Consider the following 17,087-nt stretch of genomic DNA (forward strand, 5'->3'; position numbering starts at 1 on the left):
AAGAAAGTGAGGAAATTGTTCGAATGGATTGGCCTGCCCGTTCCACCGATCTAATTGCCATCGAACACATATGGGACGCGCTGGAGAGACGCCTAGCAGCACGTCCACACCCAGCAGAAAATGTTCACCAGTTGAAGATGGCGCTTACAGAAGTATGGACGATGTTACCGCAAGAATTCATCAACAACATTGTTCTAAGTATGGAGAGGCGGTGCACAGCGTGCATCGATGTTAGGGGTGACCATATCTCCTACTGAGGACCACCTCTTACCTTTGTTCCATCTTTGGCAGCGATGCATCTGTATCATGGCAGCCAGTGCTATGTTGCGTTTTTTGTATAAAGTCCTTGTGTACGTTTTGTTTCCTTTGTTTTGTCGGTGTTGTTTCCTTCATCATTTCTGTACCTCACGAGGTTCCTTTGGTATGCTTTTTTCATATCCAAGACACTCCTATGAGAAGGGACAGGTGAAAACCTGAGTAGTCCTTAAATGTTTCACACCATGGGCCTTCCTTGCAACCTGTTTACAATGCTCAGAGAATTTCATGTCTGACCGTATCGTAACACCCAAGTCCCTTTCCTCCAGTACTGGGTTTAGTTGAACTCCACCAAGTGAATACGTTTTTTTGGGATTACTGTTTCCCAGGTGTAATACCTTACACTTTGTTGGATTAAAGCATAGCTGCCATTTTTCTGACCATTCCTGAAGTCTATCTAGGTCTCTCTGAAGAAGCTCAGCTTGACAGTGATCATTAACTACTCTCCCAATTTTAACATCATCTGCAAATTTAGACATCACGCCCTCTATCCCTTCATCAATGTCGTTTATGAAAATTAAAAACAACAGTGGTCCTAATACTGATCCTTGTGGAACCCCACTGCTTACATCAACCCAATCTGAGGAATAGCCATTTATCACAACCCTCTGCCTCCTACCCTGAAGCCATCCTTCTATCCATCTAAGGATTTTCCCAGTGATTCCAATCTGTTCCAGCTTATAAAGCAACCGCTCATGTGGGACTGAGTCAAAAGCTTTGCTAAAATCTAAATAAACAATGTCGAAATTATTCCCTAAATCCAGCTCGTGAGGGACCCTTTCGAAATAGCGAACCAGATTTGTTAAACATGATTTTCCCATTACAAAACCATGCTGATTATCCTTGAGAATTTCAATTCGATGCGAATGATCCTGAATTCCACCCTTGATCATTGCTTCCATGATTTCCCCTACTACTGAAGTCAGACTGACAGGTCGATAATTTCCAACTTCACTTTTAGAGCCACCCTTATGTATGGGAGATACAATTGCACTTTTCCAATCCAAGGGAATCTCCTCAGAGTCTAGTGATGCTCGCATAATTAGCCTCAATGGTTCAATGCACTCGGTTGCCGCCTCCCTTACGATTATAGGGTATATTCCATCAACTCCAGGAGCCTTACTGGTCTGTAGGTTCGAAAGTTTTTTCATTAAATAATCTTGCGAAATTTCAATATCATTAATTACATATTTTTAACATCGCTCCCACAATTTCCCATTGCCACAAAAGGCTTTTCATTTGTAAATATCGATGCAAAAAAAAAAAAAACTGTTGAGTTTATTACTTGGATATGAAAAGGGGATAAATACTGGTGTATTTATCCCCTTTTCCTTACGTAAAGGTCCAATCAGGTTTGTTCTGCTCTTCTTGACATTTATATATGTGAAGAATTCTTAACCCCCCCCTCTTTGCTCTGTTTGCTAGTGATTTCTCATAAACTGCCTTTGCCTGTCGAACCTTTTCTGTGGCTCTATTACACATCACCTTGTAGCTGTTAAAACATTAATTTAAAACTGTACTTTTAAAACATTAATCACAGACGCCTTGAATGCGTATTTACCATTAAAAAAATACTCCACGACGGGTTCCAAGTTGAATGAATAGTGAAGTTGCCACATTACTTGAGCAGAAAAAAGTGGCATGGAAAGGTTACAGAGCAATAAAAAGTACTGAAGCCTTAACAGCTACAAGATGATCTGTAATAGAGCCATGAAAAGGTTCGACAGGCAAAGGCAGTTTATGAGAAATCACTAGCAAACAGAACAAAGAGGGAGGGGGATAAGGAATTCTTCACATATATAAATGCCAAGAAGAGTAGGACAAACCAGATCGGACTTTTACGTAAGGGAAAGTGGATAGTATTAAATACACCAGCTGCCGTTGCAGATGAACTCAACAGTTATTTTGCATCGATATTTACAAATGAAAATTTTTTGTTCCAATGGGAAATTGTGGGAGCGAAGTTGAAAAAATATGTAATTAATGATATTGAAATTTCGCAAGATTATTTAATGAAAAAACTTTCGAGCCTACAGGCCAGTAAGGCTCCTGGAGTTGATGGAATATACCCTCTTAAGGGAGGTGGCAAGTGAGTGCATTGAACGATTGAGGCTAATTATGCGAACGTCACTAGACTCTGGGGAGATTCCCTTGGATTGGAAAAGTGCCAATGTATCCCCCATACATAAGGGTGGCTCTAAGAGTGAAGTGGGAAATTATTGACCTGTCAGTCTGACTTCAGTGGTAGGGAAAATCATGGAGGCAATGATCAAGGGTGGAATTCAGGATCATTTGGATCGAATTGAAATTGTCAAGGATACTCAGCACGGTTTTGTAAAGGGAAAATCATGTTTAACAAATCTGGTTCGCTATTTTCAAAGGGTCACTCACGAGTTGGATTTATGGAATAATTTCGACATTGTTTATTTAGATTTCAGCAAAGCTTTTGACTCAGTCCCACATTAAAGATTGCTTTATAAGCTGGAACAGGTTGGAATCAGTGGGAAAATCCTTAGATGGATAGCAGGATGGCTTAAGGGCAGGAGGCAGAGGGTTGTGATAAATGGCTATTCCTCAGATTGGGTTGATGTAAGAAGTGGGGTTCCCCAAGGATCAGTATTAGGACCACTGTTGTTTTTAATTTTCATAAACGACATTGATGAAGGGATAGAAGGCTTGATGTCTAAATTTGCAGATGATGTTAAAATTGTTAAGAGTAGTTAATGATCACTGTCAAGCTGAGCTTCTTCAGAGAGACCTAGATAGACTTCAGGAATGGTCAGAAAAATGGCAGCTATGCTTTAATCCAACAAAGTGTAAGGTATTACACCTGGGAAACAGTAATCCCAAAAAAACGTATTCATTTGGTGGAGTTCAACTAAACCCAGTACTGGAGGAAAGGGACTTGGGTGTTACGATACGGTCAGACATGAAATTCTCTGGGCATTGTAAACAGGTTGCAAGGAAGGCCCATGGTGTCCTATCGATGATCTATCGAACTTTTGCAAGTGGAGATAGGAACGTTATAATTAGCATTGGTAGAGGCATTTGATGCAAGAAAGCAAGCTTATGCAGCATCAGCCAAAAAAAAAAAAAAAAAAAAAAAAAACCCACTTCCACTTCACCCCTCTGTTCGTTCAAAATACCTGTCCAGCTGAGCCTTAAACTTATTTAGGCTATCAACCTCCACTACAAGGGATGGAAGTCTGTTCCACCAACCAACCACCCGCTGGCTAAAGGCAAATTTCCGCACGTCTATCCTATATCTGTCTTTCCTCAATTTGAATTTATGCCCTCTCAGGTGATTATTCTGAGCTAGAGGAAGAATCCCATCAGCATTGAGCATGCTCAAACCATTCAAGGCTTTATACACCTCTATCAGATCACCTCGCTGGTGCCTAGTCTCCAGACACTGTAATTTGCAAAACTTAAGCCTTTCTTCGTAAGAGCACCCCTTTGTTTCATTCACTAATCTTGTTTCCCTTCTCTGTACTCGTTCCAGCAGCTCTACATCCTTTTTGAAATGAGGCCTCCAGACCTGTATACCGTACTCTAGGTGTGGCCTGACCATTGCCTTATACAAGGGAATAATCACCTCCTTATCCCTGCTAGAAAAATTCCTGTATATCATTGACAATACTCCATGAGCTACTCTTGCAGCCCGTCTGCACTGCTCAGAGAACTTCATATCTGCCTGCAAAACTACCCCCAAGTCCCTTTCATTCTCTACCACTGTCAGTGTAGTACCACAGAGTTGATACGTTGCTCTGGGGTTGCTGTTTCCCATCTGTAGTACTTTACATTTGTCAATGTTAAACTTCATTTGCCACCTCTTAGCCCATCTGCTCAACCTTTCCAGATCCTGTTGCAGCAGCATAGTATCAGTAGTGTCCTTGACAACCCTGCCAACCTTTGTATCGTCTGCAAACTTGGACATTAAGCTTGATATACCATCATCAATATCATTTATAAATACAGAAAACAATGATGGACCCAACACTGAGCCCTGAGGGACTCCACTAATAACATTAGTTCACGATGAGCAGTATCCATTGATTACCACTCTCTGTCTTCTCCCCCTCAACCACCCCTTTATCCATAGCAGCAATTTTCCTCCAATGTCACACTGCTCCAATTTGTGTACAGTCTTCCATGTGCAACAGTATCAAAAGCCTTTCTAAGATCCAAGTATATAATATCAAAGCTATTCCCTGCATCCGGTTCTTTTGTGACTGTAGCATAGTATCCAATCAAATTGGTCAGGCAAGACTTCCCCTTAACAAAGCCATGCTGTGTCCGAGCTATAATCCAATTATAGAAGGCTTTTGTTAGACCACACTTGGAATATTGTGTTCAAGTATGGAGACCGCACCTAAAGAAAGACATCGCGCTTCTTGAAAGGGTGCAAAGACGGGTAACTCGCCTGGTGAGATCAGCAAAAGGGCGTCCTTATGAAGAAAGACTTCGAATATGTGGGTTGCAGAGTTTGGAAACTAGACAGAGGAGATTTGATTGAAGTGTTTAAGGCTCTGAGAGGCATTCAGTAAAATGAATGAGGACGAAAGTTTCAAGATTATAAATGATGCTAGAACTATGGGACATAAATTCAAGTTATGGGGGGGGGAAATGTTTAGATTGGGCTGCAGGAAGTTTTATTTTAGCCAGCGAGTTATAATTACTGGAATATGTTGCCTACATGGGTGGTAGAGGCTGACAGTTTGGGGAAATTCAAAGGTCATCTGGATAGTACCTTCGGGTCAGGGAAGTGCATAGGATGATAGGTTTAATTTCGTTTTCTTTTATTAATTATTATTATTTATTTTATTTTATTATTTTTTTTATCATTGTTTTATTCGGGTTTTTTATTTATTTATTTTTTGGCTGGTGCAGCATAAGCCATAGGCTTTCTTGCACCATGCGGCCATTACTAATACTAATACTAATTGATAACTTTCACAACTACTGGTACAAGAAGTTCACCTGCACACACGAGCACCTAGCAGAGCAGTTCACTCGAATGATAAGGAACCCGGGGACAATCCCGAAGTTTCTCACCGAAGGAGTCACATATCTGAAGCCTAAAGACCAAGATACCAGAAACCCGACGAAATACAGGCCAATCGCTTGCCTCCCAACGATGTACAAGATCTTGACCAGCTGCATAACCAAGAAGATATCTGCCACTTCAGAGAGTCAGAACATAATGGCCGAAGTGCAGAAAGGATGCAAGCGGAGGAGCAAAGAAAGCAAGGACCAATTAACCATAGATGCCGCAGTTATGGTGCAAGCCTACAAGAAGCACCGCATCCTATACATGGCCTACATCGATTACCGCAAAGCCTTCGACTCCATACCTCATAGCTGGCTAGTAGAGACCCTGAAGATCTACAAGGTCAATCCAATAGTGAAAAACTTCCTAGGAGCAACAATGACGATATGGAGTACCACCATTAAGGTCGAGAACAGCACAACTAGACCAATCCCCATCAGAAGAGGAATCTTTCAGGGAGATACTCTGAGCCCACTGTGGTTCTGTTTAGCACTCAACCCGCTATCCACCAGGCTTAACGGCAGCAAGTATGGATATAACCTCAGAGAAGGAAGAAAGAACCTGTACACCCTCTTCCACCCGATGTACATCGTTCCCGTCCTAGAAACAGAAAATCGACCTCAGAACACACGCAATTTGAAAACAATATACACAGAGCAACATGGCCTAAGTCGCCCACTCTCGTAAAACCCAAGCAAACTACAACAAACCCAGTGACCAGAAGGAGGAACATACGAAGAAGCGACAGCCTCGCCAGAGGAAACTAAGTCAGACTTCGGGAATCTGGGACACACTCCGTGTAGGAGACACAGAATATACCAAAAACAACTTAGAATTACTGAAACCGGGATCCAGGAATACTCATCAGCGGTGGTAGCCCTGAAGAGCTCAAACCGTATACAGCTTTGAGCTCTTCTGAGCCGTAAACTAAACGAGCAAGGACAGAGAAGCAAGGAACCTATGCTACTAAACAGAGAAGACAATGAATAAAGATGAGAATGCCTATGGCAGCCCCAAAACTGATTATGGATATCTGCCAAATGAGCCTCATGTAGTAGTACAAGATTCCCTGAAAAAACCGAAAGTAGCAAATGGAAGAACTGAAAATACAACTGAAGGATGACAAATACCAACTAATGGAATGACCTTCTAGTTCCCCCAGTCAGGCTGTTAGGAACCGCAACCTGAATATGACCTTCCGTCATTTGGCAGAAGATCAGATTCAGGTGGTTTCTTTAAATCCCCATCCCCTGGCAGGGAGGAGCAGACGGGTTCCCATCGCCTCCCTTCCCCTGCCTTCCCCCTTTTCTCTTGGTGGGGCCTGTCACCACTGATCTTTACGGGGATGCCTTCCCTATTGTCCCCTTATCTCTATCTGTTCCCCCCAGCCTTCAGTCTCTTTCCCAAAACTCAAACTTAACTTACCGAGTATGCCCATAAAGTAACTTAATTGAACTAGCGCAAATAACCCGTCTCATCTAAACCTATATCCAAATTCGGCTGTAAATTCACCGCAATGCTCTCCCCCTTTTTTTCTATAGGTCTTTGCCACTGAAATCTTTGGAAACTAAGGTAGGGCCTGCCAGACTACTTAAAAATATACTGGGTGTCTGACCTGCCTTCTCCTGGTAAAGTGTAGACAACGTTGTGTCTCACTAGGGCCCAACGGCTAAATGGTCAGAAGAACAACAGAATATAACCCAACACGACATTCCACTCTCCACACACACTCTTAAATCTCTGACCTCCACAGAGTAGTGTGATCTATAAACAGAGTATGCAACGCGGAGATGGGGGAAACCCCTGGTGCCGTCAGACAGCTAACATACTATACACTTTACTATCAAACAGCTCTGGCCAGTCTTAGTTCCATCCGAACATAATTTCTGCAAATTTCATCCTTTTGTTTCTGTTATCAGGAAACAATTGCTGAATGTAATGTGGCTTTCATGGTTTGAAGGGCAGTTCTTTCCTGAAGATGATCGCAATTGCATAACGGAAGCGTCTACTCGCATGTGCTCCTTCACGATACGTTTTCTGTGAGCTACTGGTGTACACCTCAGTCCTTGTCGGAATGTTGTCTGGGGTCTGCGAGGTTGATGGTATTTCTGTTCACTTCCTACTGGTAACACAGCTTGTTTTCATTAACTTCTGATAGCAATTTTTTATTTATTTTTGCTTCAAGTTCTGCAGGGATTCCATGCTCGGCCCTCCACTGGCTTTGAACTTTTATAACGGTTCTCCATATCACGTAGGGTATTTCACGTAGGGCTACAGTTTTTCCCCATGCAAACTCAAACTGGAAGCATTATTCACCTGTAAGAGAAGCTAACATTAACTTTGTAAATCTCAAGGAACAATGAATTATTTAACGTAGCGTAATAAAAATTGGTTAAAAGAATAAGGAAGGAGGTACATTAATTTAAAAATAGGAAGTCACTGATCTGACACCTAACAGCTTCTACAAGGTTTTCAACAAAATTCTTAATGTTTCTTTCACCTTACAATGCAGCGTTTCCCAAACTTGTCTACGGACTGGTCTACGAATAATGGGACTGGTCTACGAATAATGGGACTGGTCAAATTATTCGTTCTACGTATAGCAAATTGATGATAAATAAAGTTATTAACTTATTATTATATACAGTACTGTATTTATGTAAAAATAACAATAAAGTTGATTTGATTTCAACATATGTATGAACACTTTCCAGTGTTCATACATATATATACACACACACAGAAACATATACAGAATATATATATACTGTATATATATACAGGGTGTTTCAGTTAAACGTTTCAGAACTTCTAAGAGGGGTAGAGTACATCCTGACAACTCGAAATCATATAGCAATGTGGGGTCGGAAATGCTTTCCTGAAGCGGTGTTGTACACAGAAGCACCATAAAGAAAAGAGACCGTAAGTGAGAAATCGTTTTAATAATACATGAAAAGAAGCAAAAGGTACATGGATTAAAGTAAGTGTTCGAAGTTTCTTCCACGGGCTACAATGCACGCCTCACATCTCCGACGCATGGACATCCGAACATTCTGGAATACTCCAGGCGAATTTCGAATTTCTTCGGCAGCTACTGCGATTCTTGCAACCAGCTCCTCAGCATTGTCAATAAACTAGCGATTTCATATGACCGTGAAAATTCCTTCACAAGGGAAGGAATTTTCAACACGCATAACGACCATATCTGGGCGGTCGAGAACCCGCATGCAATACGACGTCGTGCAGCACAGATTCGATTTTCGGTCAATGTATGGGCCGGTATTATGGGAGATCACCTCATCGGCCCTTACCTGTTACCGTGTCGTCTAACCGGACCTATCTACTTGATCTTTCTGCAGCAAGTATTGCCACAACTTTTGAGAGATGAACAGATTTCTGCATCGACGCAACAGACAATGTGGTTCCAACACGATGGAGCCCCTGCCCATTATAGCGGAGATGTTCGTAACTACCTGGATGTCACATTTGGTCAACAGTGGATCGGACGTGGTGGTCCCGTGCGTTGGCCTGCTCGGTCACCCGACCTATCATGTCTTGATTTTTATTTCTGGGGTCATATGAAATCGCTAGTTTATGACACCCCTGTTGACAATGCTGAGGAGCTGGTTGCAAGAATCGCAGTAGCTGCCGAAGAAATTCGAAATTCGCCTGGAGTATTCCAGAATGTTCGGATGTCCATGCGTCGGAGATGTGAGGCGTGCATTGTAGCCCGTGGAAGAAACTTCGAACACTTACTTTAATCCATGTACCTTTTGCTTCTTTTCATGTATTATTAAAACGATTTCTCACTTACGGTCTCTTTTCTTTATGGTGCTTCTGTGTACAACACCGCTTCAGGAAAGCATTTCCGACCCCACATTGCTATATGATTTCGAGTTGTCAGGATGTACCCTACCCCTCTTAGAAGTTCTGAAACGTTTAACTGAAACACCCTGTATATATTTTGAACGAACAGAGGGGTGAAGTGGTTTTTTTTTTTTTTTGGCTGATGCTGCGTAAGCTTGCTTTCTTGCATCAAATGCCTCTACTAATGCTAATATTCAAGAGGGCGCTGCTTAACTTAGCAACATTGTTCCTTCGTGTTTTGGTAATTTGATTGCTGTTTGGAAATTATATTTTGCGGAATTTAATAACATCTGGTTACGAAAATGAAAATAGAAGAAGTTAAAAGCGTAACGAAGACCCAAAGGATTGCAGCACATAGTCACATTAAAGGACTAGGACTTGATGAAAGTGGAACTGCGTTGTCTGTTGCGGCCGGTCTTGTCGGTCAAGAAATGGCACGTGAGGTGAGAATATAAAAGTGTGAAACTTGAAACTTTACTAGAATAAAATTTAAGATTTTTATTTTCAGGAGGATTCTGATTTATTTTTGACACATAAACTGTCAGGCGTCTCTTAGAAAGTTGAGTTCTTCCGTTGAATTGTTCTATCTTAAGGCGGAGTTTACCTTAGACGCAATCGATACTTGCCGAGTACGGTTCCATGCCGGGAGTTTCAACTTTTCTGGCATCTTAATTCCATTATGGAAATTTTGACAGTCTTTTCGCTCGATTTTCTGTTAGATATCTCAAGGTGAGAAGTAGTAGTAGTGGCATGTGATGCAAGAAAGCAAATGTATGAGCTTATGCAGCATCAGCCAAAAAAAAAAAAAAAAATCACACCATTCCCTCCAGATGCCTATCCAGTTCCTCCTTAAATTTGTTCAACCTATCAACTTCCACAACGTCAGATGGAAGTTTGTTCCAGCAATTAACCACCCGCTGGCTAAAGGCAAATTTCCGCACATCTATTCTACATTCTATTCTATTGCAATGCAGGGCAGGTCATGGGGTTTTGTCAATGATATATAGGAATTTTGCTAGTAGGGAAAAGGAGGTGATTATCCCTCTGTATAAGGCAATGGTCAGGCCACGCCTTGAGTACTGCGTACAGGTCTGGAGGCCTCATTTTAGGAAGGATGTAGATTTACTTGAGCATGTACAGAGAAGGGCAACAAGATTGGTGAGGGGAATGACGGGATCCTCTTACCAGGAGAGGCTTAAGTTCTGCAAATTGCAGTGGCTGGAGACTAGGCACCTGCACGGTGATCTAATTGAGGTATTATAAGGCCTTGAATGGGTCCAGCACGCTGAATTCTGATGGGATCCTTCCACTTGTTCAGATTACGAACCTAAGGGGGCATAAATTCAAATTAAGAAAGGACAGATGTAGAATAGATGTGCGGAAATTTGCCTTTAGCCAGCGGGTGGTTAATTGCTGGAACAAACTTCCATCTGTCGTTGTGGAAGTTGATAGGTTGAATAAATTTAAGGAGGAACTGGACAGGCATTTGGAGGGAATGGTATGATTTTTTTTTTTTTTTTTTTTTGGCTGATGCTGCATAAGCTCATACATTTGCTTTCTTGCATCACATGCTACTACTACTACTACATCTGTCCTTTCTTAATTTGAATGTATGCCCCCTTAGGTTCGTAATCTGAACAAGTGGAAGGATCCCATCAGAATTCATCGTGCTCAACCCATTCAAGTGGGCGTGTTATTTCAGGGGTTACTTCCACAAACACAATTACTCCCAGGTCTTTTTCATTTTCTACCACCTTAAGTGTGGTAGAAAATGAAAAAGACCTGGGAGTAATTGTGCAGTCAGATATGAAGTTTTCTGAGCAATGCAGACAGGCTGCCAGGGCAGGTCATGGGGTTTTGTCGATGATATATAGGAATTTTGCTAGCAGGGAGAAGGTGATTGTCCCTCTGTATAAGGCAATGGTCAGGCCACCCCTTGAGTACTGCGTACAGGTCTGGAGGTCTCATTTTAGGAAGGATGTAGATTTACTTGAGCGTGTACAGAGAAGGGCAACAAGATTGGTGAGGGGAATGAAGGGATCCTCTTACCAAGAGAGGCTTAAGTTCTGCAAATTGCAGTGGCTGGAGACTAGGCACCTGTGTGGTGTATAAGGCCTTGAATGGGTTGAGCACGCCGAATTCTGATGGGATCCTTCCACTTTTTCAGATTACGAACCTAAGGGGGCATAAATTCAAATTAAGAAAGGACAGATGTAGAATAGATGTGCGGGAATTTGCCTTTAGCCAGCAGGTGGTTAACAGCTGGAAAAAACTTCCATCTGTCGTTGTGGAAGTTGATAGGTTGAATAAATTTAAGGAGGAACTGGACAGGCATTTAGAGGGAATGGTGTGATTTTTTTTTTTTTTTTGGCTGATGCTGCATAAGCTCATACACTTGCTATCTTCCATCACATGCCACTACTACTACTACCACAGTACACATCGTTACAGACGTACAAACCCAGGCGCCGAAGGCATTTGGATTATATTTTCCCTTGATTCCTCGGTAGTTTGGAATGGAGTACAGCACACATGCCATCCTTTCTTCTCATGCTCTTGGGTAATATCGTTTCGAGTCTTCAAAATTTTAAACTTTTCCAGTTTGTTCATCATTACATTAATAAAATTATTGCCTTCAATTCCCACAGAGGTAGAATTTGGAATATTGAAGTCTTGATGATAAACAAAGTTATTATTATACATTTATGTAAAAATAAGAATATGCCACTGTACAAATCCCTTCATAATAGAGGTTAATAATAAAAGGTTATATTACCCATGTGGTGCAAGGAAGTCTGAGCCTTTTGCTGCACCAGGCCAAAAAAAAATTTTTTTTCTTCTTAGTAGTAGTAGTAGTAGTGACACATGATGCAAGAAAAAAAAAATATATCACACAACCATTCCCTCAAGGTGAAACAACTACAAGGAGAAATTCTTGCCTCAATTAAGGCTCCTCTTTGTTGATATTTGGGGCATCCTTTCCAGCAAGTGAGAAACTAAATTTTTGAGCTGCCCTGTGAGAGTTTTGCAAGACCCTCGCTGCTCTGATCTTTAATTGTTGCTATGGATAAAGGGATGGTTGAGTGGCAGAAGACATAGAGTGGTAATTAATGGACACTGCTCATCGTGGACTAATGTTATTAGCGGAGTCCCTCAGGGTTCAGTGTTGGGTCCATTGTTGTTTTCTGTATTTATAAATAATAATGATGATGGTATATCAAGCTTAATGTCCAAGTTTCCAGACGATACAAAGGTTGGCGGGGTTGTTAAGGATGCTACTGATGCTATGCTGCTGCAACAGGATCTGGAAAGGTTGAGCAGATGGGCTGAGAGGTGGCAAATGAAGTTTAACATTGACAAATGTAAATACTACATATGGGAAACAGCAACCCCAGAGCAAGAGTATCAACTCTGTGGTACCACACTGACATTGGTAGAGAATGAAAAGGACCTGGAGGTAATTGTGCAGGCAGATATGAAGTTCTCTGAGCAGTGGAGACGGGCTGCAAGGGTGTCTTATCAATGATATACAGGAATTTTTCTAGCAGGGATAGGGAGGTGATTATTCCCTTGTATAAGGCAATGGTCAGGCCGAACCTTGAGTACTGTATACAGGTCTGGAGGCCTCATTTCAAGAAGGATGTAGAGCTGCTGGAACGAGTACAGAGAAGGGCAACTTTAGTGAATGGAACGAAGGGTTGCTCTTACGAAGAAAGGCTTAAGTTTTGCAAATTACAGTGTCTGGAGACTAGGCACCAGCAAGGTGATCTGATAGAGGTGTACAAAGCCTTGAATGGTTTGAGCATGCTCAATGCTAATGGGATACTGCTTCTTGCTCAGAATAATCACCTGAGAGGGCATAAATTCAAATTGAGGAAAGACAGATGTAGGATATATGTGCGGAAATTTGCTTTTAGCTAGCGGGTAGTTGGTTGGTGGAACAGACTTCCATCCCTTGTTGTGGAAGTTGATAGCCTAAATAAATTTAAGGCTGAACTGGACATGTATTTCGAACGAACGGAGGGGTGAAGTGGAAGGGGTTTTTTTTTTTTTTTTTTTTGGCTGATGCTGCATAAGCTTGCTTTCTTGCATCATATGCCTCTACTAATGCTAAAAATCATTCTAAACTAGCTGTTGGACCCCTTAGGTTCTCCTCTGTAATAGCTGGCCCGGTGTGGTAGTTTTGCACCCACTTTACAGGTTCGTGGTCTAGATGATGCGTTGCACCTATGCAATCCCCCTCTTCCCCCAAAGGCTGGCCCTAGCTTCAAGTTCCCACTCTGGACTGGGATGTGGGGGGGAGCATTTTTTGTGCGTTCCATAACATGGTTGCAAATTTATATTGACATGTTCAAGAATAGGAAGAAATATATATAAATAGTCACTTAAAAAGATTGTGGAACTCCAGATCACGGGAACCCCCTCTGTACTTTGAAAAAAAGAAAGGAAGAAGGCAGTGATTGGCAGGTGACACTCACTGCTTTCCCTTCCCCCTGTCCTCCTCACCTGCATGTGACACTGCAAAGTCACTTGACATCAGAATATGTCACAGCCTAAATAAAGAAAAAGAGAAACGGCAATATGGAACCAAAATCAATACAAGTTTCTAAAAACAACTCCATTTTTTCTTGAATCCTTCCCGAAGTCGCATAAAAACCTAACCTTTTGTCACTAAACAACAATGGCAACTTCAATACAAGGGAAACTCACCTCGCGAGTCCTGACTGTGACCAACAACCATTTTTTCTTGACTCCCTCCCGAAATCGCAGCAAAGAAAAACATCCAACAGCAACACAATGGTGATAGTAAACACCACACTAAGCAAAAGAATAATGCCACACGGCAGCACACAAATATCCAACACCACCAGCACAATGGTGATGCCTAACAAGAAGGACACGTGCTAATAATAATTTCGCGTTTTCCCTCCAAATCAGAAGGGAATCTACAAACAATCAGAAAGACAAATTACACATTCATACTAATCACCCAATCACAGACCTCAACAATGCAATCACTCCAGTCTCTTGATAAACACAAGAAAGGCACCTGGGGTGGATAGGATCTATCCAGTTATATTAAAGGAGGCAGCAAAGGAAGTAAGCAAACCCTTAGCCATAATTATGAGAGCTTCCTTGGACTCAGGGGAGGTACCCATGGACTGGAGATGTGCAAATGTGATCCCAATTCACAAAGGAGGATCAAAGGCTGACACAAGTAATTATAGACCTGTGAGTTTAACTTCTGTTCCCGGGAAATCAATGGAGGCACTGGTTAAAGAAGCACTGCAGGATCATCTAGACAAGACTTCAGTTATAGCTCAGACACAGCATGGTTTTGTTAAGGGGAAGTCTTGCCTGACCAATTTGATTTGATACTATGATGCAGTCACAAAAGAACTGGATGCAGGGAATAACTTTGATATTATATACTTGGATCTTAGAAAGGCTTTTGATACTGTTGCACATGGAAGACTGCTGCACAAATCGGAGCAGTTTGGCATTGGAGGCAAATTGCTGCTATGGATAAAGGGATGGTTGAGGGGCGAGACGACAGAGAGTGGTAATCAGTGGACACTGCTCATCGTGGACTAATGTTATTAGTGGAGTCCCTCAGGGTTCAGTATTGGGTCCTTTATTGTTTTCTGTATTTATAAATGATATTGAAGATGGTATATCAAGCTTAATGTCCAATTTTGCAGATGATACGAAGGTTGGCAGGGTTGTCAAGGACACTACTGACACTATGCTGCTGCAACAGGATCTGGAAAGGTTGAGCAGATGGGCTGAGAGGTGGCAAATGAAGTTTAACATTGACAAATGTAAAGTACTACATATGGGAAACAGCAACCCCAGAGCAACGTATCAACTCTGTGGTACTACGCTGACAGTGGTAGAGAATGAAAGGGACCTGTGGTTGTGCAGGCAGATATGAAGTTCTCTGAGCAGTGCAGACGGGCTGCAAGAGTAGCTCATGGTGTATTGTCAATGATATATAGGAATTTTTCTAGCAGGGATAAGGAGGTGATTATTCCCTTGTATAAGGCAATGGTCAGGCCACACCTAGAGTACTGTATACAGGCCTGGAAGCCTCATTTCAAGAAGGATGTAGAGCTGCTGGAACGAGTACAGAGAAGGGCAACAAGATTAGTGAATGGAACAAAGGGGTGCTCTTACGAAGAAAGGCTTAAGTTTTGCGAATTACAGTGTCTGGAGACCAGGCACCAGCGAGGTGATCTGATAGAGGTGTACAAAGCCTTGAATGGTTTGAGCATGCTCAATGCTGATTGGATTCTTCCTCTTGCTCAGAATAATCACCTGAGAGGGCATAAATTCAAATTGAGGAAAGACAGATGTAGCATAGATGTGCGGAAATTTGCCTTTAGCCAGCAGGTGGTTGGTAGGTGGAACAGACTTCCATCCCTTGTCGTGGAAGTTGATAGCCTAAATAAGTTTAAGGCTCAGCTGGACAGGTATTTCGAACGAACAGAGGGGTGAAGTGGAAGTGGTTATTTTTTATTTATTTATTTTACTTTTTTTTTTTTTTTTTTGGCTGATGCTGCATAAGCTTGCTTTCTTGCATCAAATGCCTCTACTAATGCTAATGCAGTCTACTACCACGCCCACAATGCGAAGACAAGGGGTACTCAAATACTGGAGTTCAGTGAAAGATTCTGTTGTGTGAGAAATCTAATAATATTTTAGATGAAAGTTTATCAGATATGTCTGTGTTTGTTATGAGGTGTAGAATGTTTACAGATATAATAAAATGGTATCCTAATATTGTGAGCTTAACATACAGTTTTTGAACTTGCCATATATTCAGCCCTTAGTTATATTATGTCAGGCAATTACTTAAAAAAAAATTATAAATCTAAACTGACATTGAGAGAGTCTGTGGCAGAATCCTCTTTAAATAATGAGCTGCTCACATCCCATTACTTACAAACAAAAAAGTATTTCTCTGCATTAGATGATGCTACATCTGTTAGATCAGTGGAAGATTGTTTCTTTTGCACTAACCAAACATTAGTTAAAATTTTCATAGCTTGCAGCTTTGCTTCAGAGCTACGCTGAATTATAATTTCTTACCTCTTTTAGCATCTTTCAGCTCTTACACTCAGGGTGCCTAAGTTGATAGGTACTCTTACACTCGGGGTGCCTATTCACTTCCTGAGTAGACAATAGTATCCAACACTATCTGGTGGCATTCAACTGAGGATAAATAACAGCATACATAGCTTCTGGAGAGGTTCATGAGTAGGGCAACTCATTGTGAAGGGATTTACAATGTAAGATGTCATATAATGATTCCTTTCTTATTCATACTGTTTGAATACATTTTACTTACATTTTATAGCTGTGTACAGAGTGATACTTTCACACTAATTATATGTTAATTTACTGAGTATTAATTTAAATTTCAAGTTGATTAATAAAGATAAATTCGGATCAGTTTTGAAGACTCTATCAAATCTCTTTTCTAATACCATACCTTCAGTAAACTGTGGAGGCAAGGGCTGCTCACCTTCACCTGACTGAACTGTTTGTATATAAAGTATGTAGTGCCTGGGACCAAAAAAAACTTCCTTGCAGTATTCATTTATTTAACTACTTCCTTCAATTTAATGTGAATTGCCTTGCTTCTATGCTTACCCCCATGACTCCTTTACCATTGATGGAGATTCTTTGTGCTTCATGGATGGCATCTTTAAGAAATGGTTTCTTCGGGGATATACAAGTCAGATTACTCCAGGATCGTGCAACCTCCCTGTTTGCCCAGGAGTTCATCACCTTTATTATTCATTCAAGTTTCATCTCCAGAGTTCTTTCTTTATTACTCATTCAGGTTTTA

The 17,087-nt window shown here is 41.3% G+C and overlaps 1 protein-coding gene across 1 annotated transcript in view; it reads left to right on the forward strand.

Moving 5' to 3' along the window:
- Positions 1-9,445: 9,445 nt before the first annotated feature.
- pont (RuvB-like helicase pontin) overlaps positions 9,446-17,087 on the forward strand; it is a 90,935-nt gene continuing 83,293 nt past the window's right edge. Inside the window, 1 exon segment of the mRNA XM_090373824.1 lies at positions 9,446-9,675. Coding sequence (XP_090229950.1) covers positions 9,535-9,675 — 141 coding nt within the window. The 5' untranslated portion in view covers positions 9,446-9,534.

The sequence above is a fragment of the Mastigoproctus giganteus genome, chromosome 5 (assembly GCF_048544385.1).
Source record: "Mastigoproctus giganteus isolate SK-2022 chromosome 5, ASM4854438v1, whole genome shotgun sequence".
NCBI classification, from domain to species: domain Eukaryota; kingdom Metazoa; phylum Arthropoda; class Arachnida; order Uropygi; family Thelyphonidae; genus Mastigoproctus; species Mastigoproctus giganteus.